We start from the raw sequence: 20856 nt of genomic DNA, 5'->3' as shown, positions 1-20856 counted from the left end.
TCGTCCGTTAATTTTGAATTATTGTAATCAGCAACCCTTGAGCAAAAAATGCCAAACTATCATAGAGTTTCTGGCAAACCTCATCGCTTTTGAAGAGATGAAATATGTCAGTAAGAAATACATTGTGAAAATATCTGGGATGGCTTGAGCTTACATGGGATGAACTAGAGTCAGTAATATTCTCAAGGGAAAGAGACTGCTGAAGAGCCTGATTCAATTAATCATTTATTTATTCAAAACACATATTCTTACTTGAAGAATGAATATTTTGAGCTCTTTTTCAATCTCTTAAGAAAAGGTTATCATTCTGAATGCGGGAGAGAAGCTACTGAAGTAATCCTTACAAAACCTAATAGAGTGGATTCTTTCTAAGTCATATAGAGTAATATCTCTGTTGAACTGCTTGAGAAAAGTTCTAGAAAAGATAATAGCTACTAGATTATCTTTTATAAGCTCTATTAGTGATTCTCTTCTATTTAATGAATAAATGAAAGGTAGAAAACAATGTTCTGCAATTGACACTGTTATCTCAGTTATTCATAATATTCAAGTAGCAAAGCATAAAGGCCTGGTCTCAACTGCAGTTTTTATTGATATAAAAGATGCATTTAATCATGTTTCAAAGTCTAAGATGATTCAAACTTTGAAGATGTTAAAACTGCCACTTTCTCTAATAAAATGAGTTAATTATTTCATGTCTAAAAGAATTATACAACTATTCTTTGATGGAAGAAAACAAGATAAAACTGAGATAAAAATAGAAGTATCACAAGAATCTTCAATCTCACCTGTTTTATTTGCAATATACACTGCATATTTATTCAAGAATAGAGAGATGAAAATAGTGAGATCTTCAAGTTATGTAGATAATATTAGTCTACTCTACAGTTCAAAGACAATCAAAGAGAATTTAGAAGTGATTGAGAAAGCAGCAAAGAAAATCTTTGTTAGAGCAGATATCAATCTAATTCAATTTGATATGAATAAAACTGAGTTAATTCACTTTTTTCTCAGGTTTAATGAGAAAGAACTAAGTCTAACTCTTCTGAATAAAGAGATTAAACCCAGTTTGAATGTCAAATGACTAGGAGTATGGTTAAACTCCAAGTTGAATTTTAAATATCATATTCAACAAAGAATCATCAAGGCAGAGAGACTACTGAATAGTATAATCAGACTATCAAATACTGAGAGAGGTCTATCTTTTCAGGCTATGAGACAGTTATACATAGCCTGTATTACCTCAGTAGCTGATTATAAAGTTCAAGTTTAATGAAACAATCAAGATAACTTCACTAAACTGTTTCAAAGTCTATAAAACAGAGCTTTGAGAAGAATTCTGAGAGCATTCAAATCATCTCCTATTAAAGCAATGGAAATTGAAGCCTCAATTCCACCTCCTGCTATTTGATTTGAAAAGGCCTGTATGAACTATGCTCTGAGAGTCATAAAGATGAGCTCAAATCATATAATCAGAGAAAGAGTCTCTTCTTCATTTCCATCAGTTAACTCAGGAAATGAACTGGATTGAAATAGATTCCTTGATTGAAATGAGAATAATACTTTAAAGAAAATGCTCTCTCAACTGTATAGACTATGTTCACTTATTAAGAATCAATTTTCTTCATTAAATGTTGAGAAAATTGATCATGAGAAGATATCTCTCTGAAGAGACAAGCTGAAATCTCTCATAGACTTATAAATAAGTGAACTATCTAAAGAGAGAGATATGAACAGCATTTGAAGAAGATCTCTACATCAATATAAAGACTCTATTCTGATTTACTCAGATGACTCAAAAAATGAGAATTTGCATAGATTAGGTGCAGGCATGCTTATACTGAAGATAATATCAATTTTATCTCAGATTCTGAAATTTAGGCCTGTGAATATGAAGTCTTTGATGCTGACTATTGTAATAGGGAAAGCTTTCAAACTCATTGAAATAAAATCTCATAAAAGAGGAAATAGTTTGAAAGAGACATGGGATATTCTCTGATAGTCAAGCTGCCTTAAAAAGACTTAGAAATAGTCAGATTCATAATGATCAAATGAATCTTGAACTGATTTTAAACTCTGTTTTGAAAATTTAAAAGAGAAGAATATCTAAACTGATAATTCATCTGCATTGAGTTCCTGCTTATATGAATATTCATGGCAATGAATTGGCTGATTTAGCTGCAAAAAAGGGTTCAGAATCAAGCAGATCTATTTAAAAAACAGTGTCCTGGTCTTTCATAAAGAGAAAGATAAAAGAATCTTGTTTAAACAAGTGAAATGAAAGCTGGCAGAAACAAAAGAAGAGCATACATTATTCAAGATTTGAGACAAAATCAAAGTGAAAATCTTGTTCAATTAAATGCAAAAAGAAAATATTCTCATTCATAATTCAGCTAAAACTAGAACATGGTTATTTCAAATCCTATATACAAAGATTTGATGATAGATTTGATTCAACAGAGTGCTCATTCTGCAATACAAATGAGAATCCTGAGCATATTGTAATACATTGTGCATTATACAATAGTCTCAGAGTCAGATTAAAGAAGAAGTATGATTTAAATCAATTAAATATGAGGTTCTTATTCTCAACTGAGACAGGACTTAAATACTTAATAGACTTTCTATCAGAAACTCAAGCAGCTACAAGAAAATGGCTCAATTCAGAAGTATCTGAATATGAAGAGGTGAAAATTGATTAGATATAGTCTGTTAAAACAGCTATACACTATCTTTTAATAATTTTATTTTGTTATAGTCTCTCTTTACAGTACTTGTTTCTTTCTGTTCTTTTCTATCTATCTATTTAATGTGTCTATCTTTAAGACTATGTTCTCTTTTCTTTTGTCATGATATTTTCAAATGGTTTCAAAGTATCAAAAGGTGTTGAAATACTGCAATTTGTAAACAGTTTTTGTATTCTGAGCTGGAATTTTCTGATTTTGCATATCTGAAATTGATAAGTGTATAATAGTTGACTCTATAGATATAGGAAAAACCCTGAGAACTAAAGGTTCTCAGGTAGATGTCATAGTCTCTGACTGCATACATCTATAATTGAAGAATAATAATAATAATAATAACCCTGGGCCTAGCAAGGACCTAGGTGAGACGAGGCCTAGGCGCCCTTAATAGGTGGTTAGTGCAAGCAAGACCGTGACGGCCAATTGGTAGGCTGGAATGCCGAGATTGGCAGCCGGAAGGTTAGAGACTTAACTAGAATTGAGTAGCTCTGGTGTTATTCTTAGTGAGGATCCCACTTATGGGTAAGCTAGTTACAGGAGCTAGCTGGGCGGCGGCCCTTTAGAGGGAATGATAACCCCTGGAGCGGGCCCGAGAGGACAGAGGCGGCGGTCGGTTATATAGAGTGTTAAAATATGTATATAGCTTAAGGTGTAAACTGCAGAGGTCTTGTTCTGTAGCTCTCTTTACAGTACTTATTTCTTTCTATTCTTTTCTATCTATCTATTTAATGTGTCTATCTTTAAGACTATGTTCTCTTTTCTTTTGTCATGATATTTTCAAATGATTTCAAAGTATCAAAAGGTGTTGAAATACTGCAATTTGTAAACAGTTTTTGTATTCTGAGCTGGAATTTTCTGATTTTGCATATCTAAAATTGATAAGTGTATAATAGTTGACTCTATAGATATAGGAAAAACCCTGAGAACTAAAGGTTCTCAGGTAGATGTCATAGTCTCTGACTGCATACATCTATAATTGAAGAATAATAATAATAATAATAATAAGAGATTGAAACAATGATGTAATATCTGATAAAGAGTTCAAAGCTGTCAGAAATGAATATTTTTCAGATATTAAAAGAGCTAAAACAGACTGCTGAAATAAATTCCTTAAAGAAGCATAAGAAAAGAAAGTTTTTAAAGCTTTTAACTATACTAAAACAAGAAGTGTAGCAAAACTTCCAGTCTTAGAATATGAGTTTCAGAATGAATTATATACAGCAAACTCTTTTAAGAAAAAATGTTAAGCTTTCATGAGAATTCTCTTTCAAAACTCATCAGATTCAGATTGAGAGGAAGAGAATATATCACTTCTCAACTATATTGATGAAAATGACTGAGAATGGCCTGATCTTATATAAGATGAATTAGAGTCAGCTATCTGCTCAAGTTCAGTTAAAACTGCTGCAGGGCCTGATTCAATTAATCACTTAATTATTCAAAATACATACTTCTACTTAAAGAATGAATATTTTGAGCTCTTTTTCAATCTCTTGAAAAATGAATATCATTCTGAATGCTGGAGAGAAGCCACTGAAGTGATTCTTACAAAACCTAATAGAAAAACTTCAATTTCTAAGTTATATAGAGATACAGCTCAAAAACTATTAAAGAGAATTTGAAAGTGATTGAAAAAGCTGCAAAGAAAATCTTTGTTAGAGTAGATATCAATTAAATTCAATTTAATATGAATAAAACTGAGTTAATTCATTTCTTTTCTAGATTCAATAAGAAAGAACTATCCCTAACTCTTTTAAATAGAGAGATTAAACCCAGTTTAAATATCAAATGATTAGAAGTATGATTAAACTCCAAGTTGAATTTTAAATATTATATTCAACAAAGAAGTGTGAAGGCAGAAAGACTATTAAACAACATAATCTGACTATCAAATACAGAGAGAGATCTATTCTTCCAGGCTATGAGACAGTTATATATAGCCTGTATTACCTCAGTAGCTGATTATGAAGTTCAAGTTTGATGAAATAATCAAGGAAATTTCCCTGAACTCTTTCAAAGTCAGTAAAACAGAGTGTTCAGAAGAATTCTGAAAGCTTTCAAATCATCTTCAATTAAAGCAATGGAAATTGAAGCTTCAATTCTTTCTTCTGCTATTAGATTTGAAAAGGCCTGTATGAATTATACTCTGAGAGTTATAAAGATAAGCTTAAATTATATAATCAGAGAAAGAGTCTCTTCTTCATTTTCATCAATTAACTCTGGAAATAAACTAAATTGTAATAGATTTCTTGATTGAAATGAAAATAATTCTTTAAAGAAAATATCTTCACAACTGTACAGACTATACTCACTGATTAAAAATCAATTTTCTTCTTTAAATATTGAAAAAGTTGATCATGAGAAGATATCTCTCTTCAGAGAATAGCTTGAATCTCTTATAAACTGGTAAATAAGTGAACTATTGAAAGAGAAGGAATATGAACAGCATTTGAAGAGAATTTCTACAATCAATATAAAAGACTCTATTCTGATTTATTCAGATAACTTAAAAAACAAGAATTTGAATAGATTAGACACAGATATTGCTTATACTGAAGATAATATTAATTTTATCTCAGATTCTGAAATTTAGACTGTGAATCTGAAGTCTTTGATGCTGAACTATTTGTATAGTGAAAGCTTTCAACTCATGAATAAATCTATAAAAGAGAAAATAGTTTGAGAAGAATGAATATCTCTGATAGTCAGCTGCTTTAGAGACTTAGAAATACGACAGAGTTATAATAGTCAAATAAATCTTGAACTGATCTTAAACTCTGTTTTAAAAATTCAAAAGAGAAGAATATTAAAGCTGATAATTCATCTACACTGAGTTTCTGCTCATATGAATATTCATGATAATGAATTGACTGATTCAGCTGCAAAAAAGAGTTCAGAATTAAGTAGATCTATTCAAAAAATTATGTTGTAATCTTTTATAAAGAGAAAAACAAAAAAATCTTATTTAGACAAGTGAAATGAAAGCTGACAGAAATAAAAGAAGAGAATACATTATTCAAGATTTGAAACAAAACTCAAGTGAAAATCTTGTTCAATTAAATATAAAAAGAAAATATTCTCATCTATAATACAGCTGAAACTAGGACATGGCTATTTCAAATCTTATATGCAAAGATTTGATGATAGATTTGATTCAATAGAATGCTCATTCTGCAATACAAATGAGAATCCTGAGTATATTATAATGCACTGTGTATTATACAATAGTCTCAGAGTCAGATTGAAAGAGAAGTATAATCTAAATCAATTAAATATGAGATTCTTGTTCTCAACTGAGACAGGAATTAAATACTTAATAGACTTTCTATCAGAAACTCAAGCAGCTACAAGAAAATGACTGCATTCAGAAATATCTGAATATGAAGAGGAGAAAATTAATCAGATATAATCTATTAAAATAGCTATATACTATCTTTTAATAATTTGTTTTATTACAGTCTCTTTTTACTTTACTTTTGTCTTTCTATTCTTTTCTATCTATCTATTTAATGTGTCTATCTTTAAGACTGTGTTCTCTCTTCTTTTGTCATGATATTGTCAAATGGTTTCAAAGTATCAGAATTTGGCGGGCTGCGCCCGATCAATCATATAGACTATTCTGTTACACTTCACAGATTCCAACCGCTTCATTCTCAAACGCGTACGCTCTGATTCTCAGCCATTCTTGATCGCTGATCCTCGGCCGCCATGAACACGTATAGATTCTTCCGCCCTGAAGCCCCACTGCATACATCACCACATATGTGTATAAATATTCACTTCAATTGCTGATTCTTGCACTTTCTCTTTCTTTTTCTTCTCTAATGTTTTTCTCTTTGTTATATAAGACCTATAATATTATACTGATCTATTCAGTGTAGGCCTCTTATACTAGAAAAATGTTCATTGTCTTCTTATTAGAAATGATTATTCATTGAGAGATATTTAAACGTGTAATGACATGTAAGAAAGAGAAATAATCAGTTAAAGTGAATACTGAGTTCTCAGATAGAAGCTTGCTCATCAGTTACTCTGACCCTGTAACAAGATCTTATGAAGAGAATAAGATCTTATAAAGAGAATGTCAGTGAAAGACCTGAGAGTTCTGACACTCAGATGTATGAGATATTCATATGATTACACTTCTTCAGATTTCACAGATATTATACATCTGATAAATGATATAATCATGTCTAATGATAATATGAAAGAACTCTCAAGTGTGAGTATAGAAGTGATATCACAGTGACTCTGAGCAATGTTAAAATTACAACAGTAACAGATAGCAGACATGCATACAACTTAACAACTTCAATATAAAGAGATTCAATGATTAACTCAACAAAGAACTCATATAATTTCAACATCTACAGAATTGAATACAAAAGCACTGAAAGAATGCTTAGATACTCTCATATATTTTAATACTTTCAATCTCACTCTCTACTCATCATGAAGGATGGAAATGCTCACAAAACTGAGTATAGATGAAGATATCATCAGTTCATTAATCAATTAAGATTGATATATCAATGAATAATTGAAGAATTGCATGTAATAAAGTTTTATTCATGAATAAAAGCATGTGAATCAGCATTATGAACATCTGATAACATTATTAAATATCTTGATATTCTGTTCTGAGACACTGCTATATAACAGAAAGTATTAGATTGATTACAGAGTGTCTGACAGAGAAACACTTCTCTTACAACATTCATTCCGGACTTTGACATCAAGATTCTAGAAGCAGGTAATCAATCTTGAGAGAATTGAATGAAGATTAGTATGCTCAAGAAGACATTCACTTTTGAACTCTTACAGACTCTTATAAGTGTAGACAAAGACCAGACTTATAAAGATTTCTGCACACAGCTCCAGACATTGAATGACTGTCTTATCAAGCTCAAGAGTATACAGAACAGTGATAGAAGATGTTACACTTCAGTCACTTATACATCTGCACTGAAGAACAGCAATAATGCAGATGCTATGAACTGAATAGATTTAAATATCTATACATAAGCAAGAGTTTCTACTGTTTGAACAGGCTTCTGAGTTTCTGAGATCACTCTCAAGAAAGTCACTGATCAATATCAATGTGAAGTATACATTAACTGTAACTGATTAGAATACATCACTTTCAACTGCTGATCAACCTATATGTCTTCACACTTAAGAGAAAGACTGGCATCTTCTCAATTAAGAGAAAGATCAGCACCTTCTCATTCAAAGAATGAATCAGTGCCTGTTCATGTCAATCACATTGCAGTGAAGAAAGATTTAGAAGATAACTATAAGAATGTTCTGATGAAACAGGGAAAAGATTAGCTTCTGTTCAAATTCATAAATAGAAGCTTGAAGAGATCAGATAATAATAATTTGAAGAGAAAATAACAATAAATGTAATTCTTGTATCTACTGTAATTGATAACATGTATAATATGAAAGCCATGATAGACAGCAGTCTATATTACTATGTAATGATAAAATCTTCAGTTATAAGATATTATAACCTTCAGCATATTCTCTTATCAAAACTCTGACTTCTTGCAGAATTTGATGATTTAAAAGATATTTGTATATGTTACATGATAAAACTAAACATAGATGTGAGAGAATATTAATATGAAGATGTCTATGTATATGAAGTTGATAATCTTGATTATAATCTTATGTTAGAACTTGTCTAGCTATCTGAACAAGATATCTTGTTAAATGCTTGAAACAGGAGCTTGATATTCTCTAATGATGATAGAATTTATGAAGATGATATTCACAAGACTATGAATCTTACACAGATCTCTGTCAATGCTTATGAAATACTCTGAAAAAGAAGTCATCATCAAAACCACTGACAGAGTCATCAACAAGATTGCTGACAGCAGAATCATGTGTCAATCTATTCTGTCAGTCTGATTGATATCAAAAAGACTCTAGAAAAGTTATTCTGTATTACAATAACAGATTCTTGTATGAAACTCTCTTAATAATATCATGAATATCTAGATGTCTTCTGACAAGATAATAATGTTATAAATCTACCTCTCTTATAAGATTCAGAAGTGAATCACAGTATCAAGTTGAAAAAGAAACACAGTAAGAACTCTGAATTATTATAAGACTCTCTTTATAATATGTTCTGAGATGAACTTCTTCTTCTTCAAAAGACACTCAATAATCTGTTGAATAAAGAATTCATATACATTAGCAACTCTTCCACTGCAGTCTCTATTCTCTTTGCAAAGAAATCAGATAAAGAACTTCAGTTCTGTGTGAATTATCAAGAATTGAACAGATTAATAAAGAAGAACTGTTATTCTTTATCTCTTATCAATGAAACTCTAGCTCATATCAGACAAGCTTAATAATTTACAAAGTTAGATATCATCACTGTGTTTTATAAGATCTGCATTGCTGAAGAAGATGAGTAACTTACAGTATTTCAAACAAGATATAATCTCTTTGAATGAGTAGTCACACTCTTTGAACTGACTAACACTCTCAGTACATTTCAGAAGTATATCAACTGAGCATTTCAAGACTTCCTTGATAAATTTGTATCTATATATCTCAATAACATTCTCATCTTCACTGATGAATTCAGGAAAGAATATCAAGAACATGTGTAAAAGATATTATAATAACTACAGAAAGCAGGACTGCTGATAGACATAGATAAGTATGATTTTGAGATTAAAAGTACAAAATGTCTAGACTTTATCATAGAAGCTGACAAGAGAATCTGAATGAATTCTGAGAAGATCTCTGCTATTCTTGAATGAGAGGCCCTGCATACTATGAAGAATGTATAAAGCTTCATCAGATTTACTAACTTCTATCAGCAATTTATACAAAACTTCTCAGATATCATGAGATCACTTATAGAACTCACTAAGAAAGACTCAGTATTTCAATAATTAGCAGACATCAAAGCTGCATTTATACAGATAAAGAAGATGTTCATTAATACCTCTCTGCTAATAATATTTAATTCTGATCATGAGACAGTTATTGAAGCTGATTTCTCTAACTATATCACAGAAGAAGCTATATTGTAATATAATAATACAGATGTCTTATGATCATGTATCTTTATATCTAAGAAACTGAATCTCACTGAATGCAACTATGAGATCTATGATAAGAAACTTTTTATAATTATATACTATCTAGAAGAATGAGACTCTGAACTCTGAAGTGTCTTTGAATTTGAGATAATCACAGATTATAAGAATCTCAAGTACTTTATAACTACTTATAAACTCACTGAATGACAAATACAATGATCTGAGTTCTTAAGTCACTTTCATTTTATAATACACTACTGTTCTGACAGTCAGAACTCAATGACAGATACTCTCTCACAATGAGAGTAAGATATATCATTTAATGTAACAGATACTCACTGAATGAACTGAGAGCACTGACTCTTGAATTCAAAGATATTAGTTAATCAAGATAAAACAGCTCATGACACTATACATACTTCTCTGATTAGAATATTCTCTCTCTGAACTGATACTGATACTGATATCTTAACTTCTCTCAAATCTACACTGAATGAATTATGACATGTAACAGCTCAAACTGATGAACTTCTTTAAATGCTCACTGAAGCAGTATATTAAGAAGCACTCTGATTCTCATCAGAACTATATATAAGAACTGATATCTCAGAATACTCAATTAATAACAATAACACTCTACAGTTTTATAAACAATATTGAGTCTCTCACTTCAAACTTATATTATTATTATTATTCTTCAATTATAGATGTATGCAGTCAGAGACTATGACATCTACCTGAGAACTTTAGTTCTCAGGGTTTTTTCTATGTCTGTAAAGTTAACTATTGTACATTCATCAATTTCAGATATGCAAAATCAGAAAATTCCAGCTCAGAATACAAAAACTGTTTACAAATTGCAGTGTTTTAACATCTTTTGATACTTTGAAACCATTTGACAATATCATGACAAAAGAAAAGAGAGAAAGAACACAGTCTCAAAGATAGACACATTAAATAGATAGATAGAAAGAAATTGAAAGGAAAAGATACAGAAAAAGATAAAGTAAAGAGAGACTATAACAAAACAAATTATTAAAAGAGAGTGTATAGCTGTTTTAACAGACTATATCTGATTGATTTCCTCCTCTTCATATTCAGATAATTCTGAATTTAGCCATTTTCTTGTAGCTGCTTGAGTTTCTGATAGAAAGTCTATTAAGTATTTAATTCCTGTCTCAGTTGAGAATAAGAATCTCATATTTAATTGATTTAGATCATACTTCTCTTTCAATCTGGCTCTGAGACTATTGTATAATGCACAGTGCATTATAATATGCTCAGAATTCTCATTTGTATTGCAGAATGAGCATTCTATTGAGTCAAATCTATCATCAAATCTTTGTATATAAGATTTGAAATAGCCATGTCCTAGTTTCAGCTGTATTATAGATGAGAATATTTTCTTTTTACATTTAATTGAACAAGATTTCCACTTGGGTTTTGTTTCAAATCTTGAATAATGTATACTCTTCTTTTGTTTCTGCCAGCTTTCATTCCACTTGTCTAAACAAGATTCTTTTATTTTTCTCTTTATAAAAGACCAGGACACAATTTTTTGAATAGATCTGCTTAATTCTGCACCCTTTTTTGCAGCTGAATCAGCCAATTCATTGCCATGAATATTCATATGAGCAGGAACCCAGTGCAGATGAATTCTCAGCTTTGATATTCTTCTCTTTTGAATTTTTAAAACAGAGTTTAAGATCAGTTCAAGATTCATTTGATCATTATGAATCTGACTATTTCTAAGTCTTTTTAAAGCAGCTTGACTATCAGAGAATATTCATGCCTCTTTCAAACAATTTCCTCTTTTATGAGATTTTATTTCAATGAGTTTGAAAGCTTTCACCATTGCAAATAGTTCAGCATCAAAGACTTCACATTCAGAGCCTAGATTCCAGAAATCTGAGATAAAATTAATATTATCTTCAGTATAAGCAATGCCTGCGCCTAATCTATTCAAGTTCTCATTTTTTGAGCCATCTGAATAAATCAGAATAGAGTCTTTTATATTGATTGTAGAAATTCTCTTCAAATGCTGTTCATATTCTTTCTCTTTTGATAGTTCACTTATTTGTAAGTCTATAAGAGATTCAAGCTTTTTTCTCCAGAGAGATAACTTCTCATGATCAACTTTTTCAACATTTAAAGAAGAAAATTGATTTTTAATCAGAGAGCATAGTCTGTACAGTTGAGAAGACATTTTCTTTGAAGAATTATTTTCATTCCAATCAAGAAATCTATTCCAATCCAGTTCATTTCCAGAGTTAATTGATGGAAATGAAGAAGAGACTCTTTCTCTGATTATATGATTTGAGCTCATCTTTACAACTCTCAGAGCATAGTTCATACAGGCCTTTTCAAATCTAATAGCAGGAGGAGGAATTGAAGCTTCAATTTCCATTGCTTTAATAGGAGATGATTTAAACGCTCTCAGAATTCTTCTCAAGGCTCTGTTTTGCAGACTTTGAAAGAGTTCAGTGAAATTCCCTTGATTATTCCACCAAACTTGAACTCCATAATCAGCTACTGATGTAATACAGGCTATATATAACTGTCTCATAGCCTGGAAGGATAGACCCCTCTCTGTATTTGATAGTCTGATTATGTTATTCAATAGTCTTTCTGCCTTGATAGTTCTTTGTTGAATGTGATATTTAAAGTTCAACTTGAAGTTTAACCATACTCCTAACCATTTGACATTTACACTGGGTTTAATCTCACTATTTAAAAGAGTTAGAGATAGTTCTTTCTCATTGAATCTAGAAAAGAAATGAATTAACTCAGTTTTATCCATATCAAATTGAATTTGATTGATATCTGCTCTAACAAAGATTTCCTTTGCAGCTTCTTCAATTACTTTCAAATTCTCTTTGATAGTTTTTGAGCTGTAGACTAGACCAATATCATCCACATAACTCAGAGATCGCACTATTCTCATATTTCTATTTTTGAATAGATATGCAGTGTATATTGCAAATAAAATGAGTGAGATTGAAGACCTCTGTGGTACTCCTATTTTTATCTCAGTCTTGTCTTGTTTCATTCCATCAAAGAAGAGTTGTATAATTCTTTTAGACATAAAACAGTTAACCCATTTTATTAGAGAAAGTGGCAGTTTTAATATCTTCAATGTCTGAATTAACTTTGACTTTGAAACATGATCAAATGCTCCTTTTATATCAATAAAAACTGCAGTTGAGACCAGACCCTCATGCTTTGCTATTTGAATATTATAAACAACTGAGAGAACAGTGTCAATTGCAGAACACTGTTTTCTACCTCCCATTTGTTCACTGAATAAAAGAGAATCATCTATAGAGCTTATAAAAGATAGTCAAGTAGCTACTATCTTTTCTAAAACCTTTCCTAGGCAGTTCAATAGAGATATTACTCTATATGACTTAGGAATTGAAGTTTTTCTATTAGGTTTTGCAAGAATCACTCCAGTGGCTTCTCTCCAGCATTCAGAATGATATCCATTTTTCAAGAGATTGAAAAAGAGCTCAAAATATTCATTCTTTAAGTAGGAATTTGTATTTTGAATAATCAAGTGATTAATTGAATCAGGACCTGCAGCAGTTTTAACAGAACTTGAGAAGATAGCTGACTCTAATTCATCTTGTGTAAGATCAGGCCATTCCCAGTCATTTTCATCAATGTAGTTGAGAAGTGATATATTCTCTTCCTCTGAATCTGAATCTGAATCTGGTGAGTTCTGAAAGAGAATTCTCATGAAAGCTTGACATTTTTCCTCAAAAGAGTTTGCTGTATATGATTCATTCTGAAACTCATATTCTAGAGCTGGAAGTTTTGCTACACTTCTTGTTTTAGTATAGTTAAAAGCTTTAAAAACTTCCTTTCCTTGTGCTTCTTCAAGAAATTTATTCCAGCAGTCTGTTTTAGCTCTTTTAATATCTGAAAAATATTCATTTCTGACAGCTTTGAACTCTTCATCAGATATTACATCATTCTTCCAATCTCTTCTAGCAGTAGCTAATTCTTTTCTTTCAGATGAGATATTCTCATTCCACCAAGGTTTTGAATACTCAGAAGATTTTCTTTTTGAAATATTATCTCTAACACTTGTTAGAATAATAGATGTAATAAGCTTCACTCTATTCTCAAGCATTTCATTTGAGATATCTTGACCAGAATTCCAATATAGCTCATTCTGTCTTTCAGATTTTAACAGTTTTATGCTTTCTTCAACTGCTTTCCAATCAGCTTTTTCAATCTCACTTCAAACTCTTACACACTCAGATAATGTAAGAGATGCATGATTTATGTATAATTAATCATCTAAATCATGAACAATTGTACTGAATAGTCTCTTAAGAGTTCTACTAACTTAAGATATTAAACAGTATCAGATATTTCATTTGAAACTATAACTGTTATTCTTCTATCATCTTATAAAAGAACTGTAGAAAAGATCTACTGAAATCACTTAATATCTCTAATAAAATCTGATGAGATATAATAATTGACTTTGCTATTAATCTCTCTGAGAGTAAGAATTATAGAAACATTCTGATCATTGTGAACTGATTAAGTAAGAGTATAATATTAGAATCTTATAATAAGATGAATACTGAATAAGTTACTGAAGCTTTTCTACAGAGTCTATTCTATCAGATATATAGATTACTGAGATTTATAGTATTGAATTAAGACTGTTAATTTATAAGTACTCTCTGAATAAGAATCTATTAAGTTCTCAAGATTATATATTATCTGTTAACTATCTATCACTCTGAGACTGATGATGCATTAGAATAAATAATTCAGACTGTAAAGAATTATCTTTATAAGTTTTATAATTACTTATAAGATGATTGATATGATCTGCTTCTATATACAGAGATTACTATTAATGAATAAGATGTTATTTTAATAGATATAAGTCTGTTCTTTCTTATACACAGTTATTACATGAAAGTGTTGAATCTTCTAGAGATTACACAGTTCATATCAAATCTCTACAGTTCAATTCAGATCACTGATTATATAGTAATAAAGCTCTGAGATATCTATGACTGAGTAGAGATCTTCATAACAACTGTGAAACAAGATTAAGAGAATTAAATCAATGTTCACTGAGATCTCACTGAATAATATAAGATAGAAGACTTGATATAATTGAATCTTAAGAATATACAGATTACATATTCATCTCATATACTGAATTACTATTATACTAAGTATAAAGTGATAGAAGTTCTAGATAGTCATAACTATTATTTTAATACATTATTAGAGATTTATAATGTCTTTTATACAAGCTTGCTCTGCTGTACTATCACTGATCTGTTCTCTTCTTAACTGACTTTTAACTGACAGCTGTCAGGCATTATAGAAGAAGATAATGAGCTTGAGTAAGAGATTGAGAATATTCTCAATGAGAGACTCTGCAGCTGCAGCTGATAATATCTTATGAAATGAGTCAGCTATGATTAACTGATCTGAACTCTGAGTTCTGTATTATTCAAAACAGTAGTTCTTGATCAATGAGAACTACTTCTGAAAGAAAGAGACTAATGTGATAAGCTGCACCTGATCAATTATATAGACTATTTCATTACACTTCACAGATTTCAACTACTTCATTCTCAAATGTGTATGCTTCAATTCTCAGCCATTCTTGATTGCTGATCCTCGGCTGTTACAAACATGTATAGATTCTTCCGCCCTGAAGTCATTCTCAATCACCGATTCTCGGCCATCACAAATGTGTATAGATTCTTTCACTCTGAAGCCTCACTATGTACATCATCACATAATGTATAAATATTCACTTCAATTGCTGATTCTTACACTTTCTCTTTCTTTTCCTTCTCTAATGTTTTTCTCTGTGTTATATAAGATCTATAATATTATACTGATCTATTCAGCGTAGGCCTCTTACACAGAACATGGTAAAATACTGCAATTTGTAAACAGTTTTTATATTTTTGACTGGAATTTTCTGATTTTGTATATCTGAAATTGATGAATGTATAATAGTTAACTTTATAGATATAGGAAAAACTCTGAGAACTAAAAGTTCTCAGGTAGATGTTATAGTCTCTGACTGTATATATCTATAATTGAAGAATAATAATAATAATAATAATCTCATAGTATTCTTAACATCTTTCTTGAATTGAGAGATTTTCTTATTAACATGACTATTCAGTTTATAAAGATTGAATTTCAATCATTCACTGAGATTAGAATCTCATGTAACTGTTAAAATAATAACAGAATAATTATTAATATTTTATAATTAATCTGTAGAGAATCTCTATTGACAGAGTTTTTTCAGTTATAATTTAAGTTCTAGAACTCTTCACTTCTTCTTCTTCATTTTAAATGTTATCTTAAGATGTTTTATCTACTAGTCTGATATTATCTCATCTGAACAGTAGACATCTGAGTGTTTATTATTCTTATTAAGAGAATTAGCTTTAACAAGTTATCTAGTAGATCAGAGAGCTAATCTGATTATATCAGAAGCTGTATTCAAACCAGCTTTAAATTAAGAGAGTGTTTCAGAGTATTTATCAATGAAGCTTTTAAATAATTCAGAAGAATGTTCACTGACAGAGTATAAGTGTGAAGAATCATTATCATCAACTAATTCAGTGAAAAGAACATGAGATTATAAACATGTATATAAGTAAGATTGTGTTAAATTCATCATCTTAGTATTTGTTTATTGAATTCTTCATATTTATTTATTGAATTCTTGTCAATATTATTCTCTTTTTCTTACTTTTTTACAATGTGATGCATTTTCTGCAAGTCTTTTTTTTAAGCAAGTAGTAGTATGATTGATTAACAAGATCTCAATACTAATAGAATAAAATGATTTTAACATCTGATAGATGTATCAAATGAAGCAGTAGTTAAAATAATAATTATATTGACAAGGAATACTGAATTGGCAGCGATTTTGCACAAAACAGGTCTCATAACCTGTGCAAGGTGTAAAGCTTGTGTGATTGAAAGGTTGCTAGCTTGTGGAAAGTTATATGGGGGAAGGATTAGTAAGCCAGATCACGTGACCTGACACTTTCACCTCGGTTCCTTCAGTCTCTCGTTCCACTTGGTGTTCCGCACCCTTTCTCATTACACTTGTCAGTACTACTTCGTCGAATTGCTGTTCTTCGCTCGCCTAAAAGCGTCCTGAGAGGCAGATAAGGCCTCTATTTAAGCCGAAGTCTCAGCTCTCACCAAATTCCAAACCAAATCCCAAAGCTCCTACACGAACATTACCCAAACGAAAGCTGTCGAAACCGATATCAAATCCTTGTTTCATCGAACTCGTCAGTCCTGTCATTACGAACCGAGATGCCGGCTGTTTCTTTGCCTATTTCTTTGACGACTCCGATTGAATTCAAGTCATACAGTGAAAATGAGGACTATCTTGTGGAAGAAAAGCCTGAGCCAAACTACCGCTCGCAGACTTTGGTTTACTGTTCTCGAGAGTCAAAGTGGTGGATAAAGGTGACTTTTCGCGGCGGCATACTGAATGAGTCAACAATAAAACATAGGACTTCAAAAAAGGAACGTCGCAAACAGTTCCAAAACTTTGTCAGACTCATAGACTATGGCGCTCTTCCTCTTCTTGATGACACGGTTACGGAACTGATCCTTGATGATGGAGGACAGGGCTCCAAAGTCATTATACATGCATCTGAAGAATTTACCAGCAATCCTTTCGTCAAGATCGCCGCAAAACTGAGATGTACCATCCAGGAAGATCCTTTGCGAGTCATTTATCCATTATGCGATGAATTTCCCTCCTTTCGATGTATCAACTCAAGCGATCTTTGTGACGAGATTGAAATTACGGACGGAGTCTTCCAGGTTCTCGATGTCAACAGCAAGATACCATACATCCTCAAGGTCGTGAACCGACCCCTCTATCAGCCTCATGACACGGAGGTCATTCGCAAAGAACTTGAAAACCTTGAGATATTTCGAGGCGTGCCGAATATTGTGCAAGCCGCCGGCATCGCAGTATCTACAAACCCTTACATGACGTCTAACACAAGAGATCAGCCTCTCATAGTCACTGGTATTGTGCTCAAATTCTACAGTGGTGGCTCTATCCAGAGAGCCTTGAGTGAACATCGCCTGCTTGAACATTCCTGGGAAAGGTGGCCAAAACAAATCGCTACTGCATTACACCGGTTTCACGCGGCTGGAAAAACCCACATGGATATTAAGCCTTCGAACGTTGTTCTTGATGCGGATGGAAACGCAGTTCTTATTGACATCAGTGGAATTGGCGGAATCACACACGGTTGGCGTGCCCCCGAGATCCGAGATGAGATATCACCCAACGAACTCCCGTATGGGGTGCGTAAATCGAACGACACCTGGGCATATGGAAAGTTTCTGTCAGAACTTGTTCGGCATGCAAAAGATAGCCCTATTACAAGGATACTGAAGCGGATTGCCGGTCGCCTAATGGTAGAGAGCGTGCATGGACGCATGAGTATGTTCGAGGCTATCTTGGAGCTTTTTGGGATTGACAACATTGACCGCTCATGCCAATAGAGACCAATCCAACTAGTGTGATCACAAAATATTGTTCTCCGAAATATCCTTGCCTTGATTCGCCTCAATAATCAGCCCATTCAATATCATCTTCGTCAAATCCGCCGTCTGTTCGAGGACCTTCGGACAGTCAGCGAGTATATTAAGGCCATCAAAATCTAGCCTTACCTGGACCTTCCCTCTTTAAATTCGGTTTTTTGTCACAGCCACTGATGCCACAGTTTGGCGAACCGCTGGTAGAGGCGTGCTCGGTGGTCCCCGCCTCGCACACTTCCTTTTTGCGATTTGCATCTCCACAGGGTCGGTTGAGGTTCTTGTGGTAGTGCCCGCAGTTATGGACTCGAACTCTGAAGCTGCACATTGCAAGCGGAAAATGTTATGATATCTCTGTGGCTGGAAGCGAAATTATTATTTGCTCGGTTGGAAGCGTAGTTGGATGAGCTCTGGCTAAACGATATTATGGCGATATATATTTGCAGCGCAACAGGGAATTTTTTTGTTGCCGCACGGCCCCTTTCTCAACTTGGTGTTTACCCCTCACCAGAAGGAGCCCAACCACCAATACAGTTATATGATCATGAAGCTGGAGTTGGTGGTTTGTTATGGCTGGAAAATTTGGGCACACCGACATTAGATCCCTGCATTATTCAAATCGCTCCCACCACGAGTAACCGATTGGCTGCGAGATTTGACTTGGCAGGCCTGCGAAGTCTGCGCACTGAATTGGATGCAGAGACTCCATAAAAAACTCCCCTGTTGCCTCGAAGATATGTACGGCATTCCAAGAGGATATGCAGGATGGTCTGTGTGTTTGGTGTCATCTTGTTCGTCCTTGGCGTCCTCCGTGTTTGGGCGCCATTTCCATACGGGAAGAACGTAGGGTTATTACACGACCGGATTATGGTTGTTCCATCATTTCAATCAGCGACACGGTCGCCGAGCTGTAAATCATAGTTTATTATTATTATTATTCTTCCATTATACTCATATGCAAGCGGAGCTTATGATGAGTCCTTGCGTGATGTTAAATACAGGCCAAGTGTTGATTATACAGGAGGAAATACAGGTGTTGAGACCACGCCAAGATAACAAGAACATAGGAAAATACAAAGGAGTGACAATTAGATACATGCAATAATAACTTCCCAGCCCAGGAACATAGAGCGATTTATTGGAGTGATTTGTACACCTCTGTATTTATTAGGAACCTGAGGTGCTTGGGTTCCGGATTTAATGTATCCCCTGCGGGTTTCAAACCCACACACCTTGGTTTCCCATGCCAAGGCACTACTGAGTGGCTGCATTAACTAACCATTCAGCCACCGGGGCTGTAAATTATAGTATAATAATGAATGAATGATGAAATCACTGTAAATAAGGGCCTGTTCGGTGCGTCTGTACTTTTTGACTGCAATAGTGAATCTCATTAAAAATAGTGTATTTATCAATTATTAGTAGCAAGCCAGTGTTGTGCCATCACACTATTCCACTGCTCTGAAATGAAGAAAGAAAGCTTATAAAAATATATTCTTTTTAAACTGACTCTGAACTTCATTCAAAAAGAATGTGTTTTTATGAGCTTTTTTCTAATCAATATTAGTTAACTATCTTCACTATGAACACTATTCTACACTATTCTACACTATATTGTCTCTAAAAGTACTATTCTACATCATCATACACTGTTGAAGTTAAATACTGCTTATTCATAAGATCTTGATAAGAGATGTAAGTACAGCTGCTCAATTCACTAAACATCTGATTATTTTCTTCTGTACTTTGTAAAAAGCAGCTGTATTATTAGTACAGACACTCTGCTTATCAAACAGTCATAATATTGAGACTGTACTTTTTAAAAAAAGTGAAGATTTATATAAAAAGAATGAGTACATATGAACGCACTGAACAGACTCTAAGTTATAACCTGAAAAAATCAATTATTATATATATTATCACTGAATTCAATTTATATAATTACTAATTTTAAAAATTATCTTATTCACTAATATTATTCTCTATTAGAAACTCTAGATACTTTTATTTAAATTCTTTTAAATTAATTAAATTAAGTTTCTTTTATAGTTAGACTGACTGTGTAATTATATCTGAGATCAGAATCAGAATTTTTAATAGTCTTATTATTAATTCAATTAATCTTATTAGACTGGCTGTCAGAACTATGAATTTCACATTTGATTCTATTTGATCTGATCTCATACATTTCTTAGCGTGAATCTCACTGAGACTAGCTATCAAAAAAACATGTAAAGTGACTATATATCAGATCTTAAAATGAAATCATGACTTGAAAAAAATGAGAAAGTGGTGTCATTTGATTCCACTTTGTGAGAATACAACCACAAACCCCAATATTTATGTACTCTAAAGCCGCTTTTAGAATGTTGTGGACATCTAAATGCCTTTTTTTTAAAACGCAGCGTCAAATGAAACAGCTCCGTAGCCAACAGCGTAAGCATCTCAGCTTGTGG

General features: G+C 32.4%; 2 protein-coding genes across 2 annotated transcripts; one reads left to right on the top strand and one right to left on the bottom strand.

Annotated features, from left to right (window-relative positions):
- Positions 1–17152: 17152 nt before the first annotated feature.
- On the top strand, positions 17153–18367 carry BDBG_01674 (serine/threonine protein kinase; the record flags this gene model as incomplete). The annotated part of the gene is made up of 1 exon (XM_002626957.2): positions 17153–18367. One exon carries the CDS (start codon positions 17153–17155, stop codon positions 18365–18367), a length of 1215 nt encoding a protein of 404 aa, XP_002627003.1.
- Positions 18368–18431: 64 nt separating this feature from the next.
- On the bottom strand, positions 18432–18864 carry BDBG_16457 (uncharacterized protein; the record flags this gene model as incomplete). The annotated part of the gene is made up of 2 exons (XM_031724403.1): positions 18536–18864; positions 18432–18487 (listed from the first exon to the last, which is right to left on the bottom strand). The coding sequence occupies exons 1-2, from the start codon at positions 18726–18728 to the stop codon at positions 18432–18434; spliced, it is 249 nt and encodes an 82-aa protein (XP_031576629.1). The 5' UTR covers positions 18729–18864.
- Positions 18865–20856: the final 1992 nt, after the last annotated feature.

This window comes from Blastomyces gilchristii (assembly GCF_000003855.2).
Source record: "Blastomyces gilchristii SLH14081 genomic scaffold supercont1.3, whole genome shotgun sequence".
Taxonomy (NCBI): domain Eukaryota; kingdom Fungi; phylum Ascomycota; class Eurotiomycetes; order Onygenales; family Ajellomycetaceae; genus Blastomyces; species Blastomyces gilchristii.
Note: the sequence above shows the minus strand (reverse complement) of the source record. Positions and strands in the feature narration are given on the sequence as shown.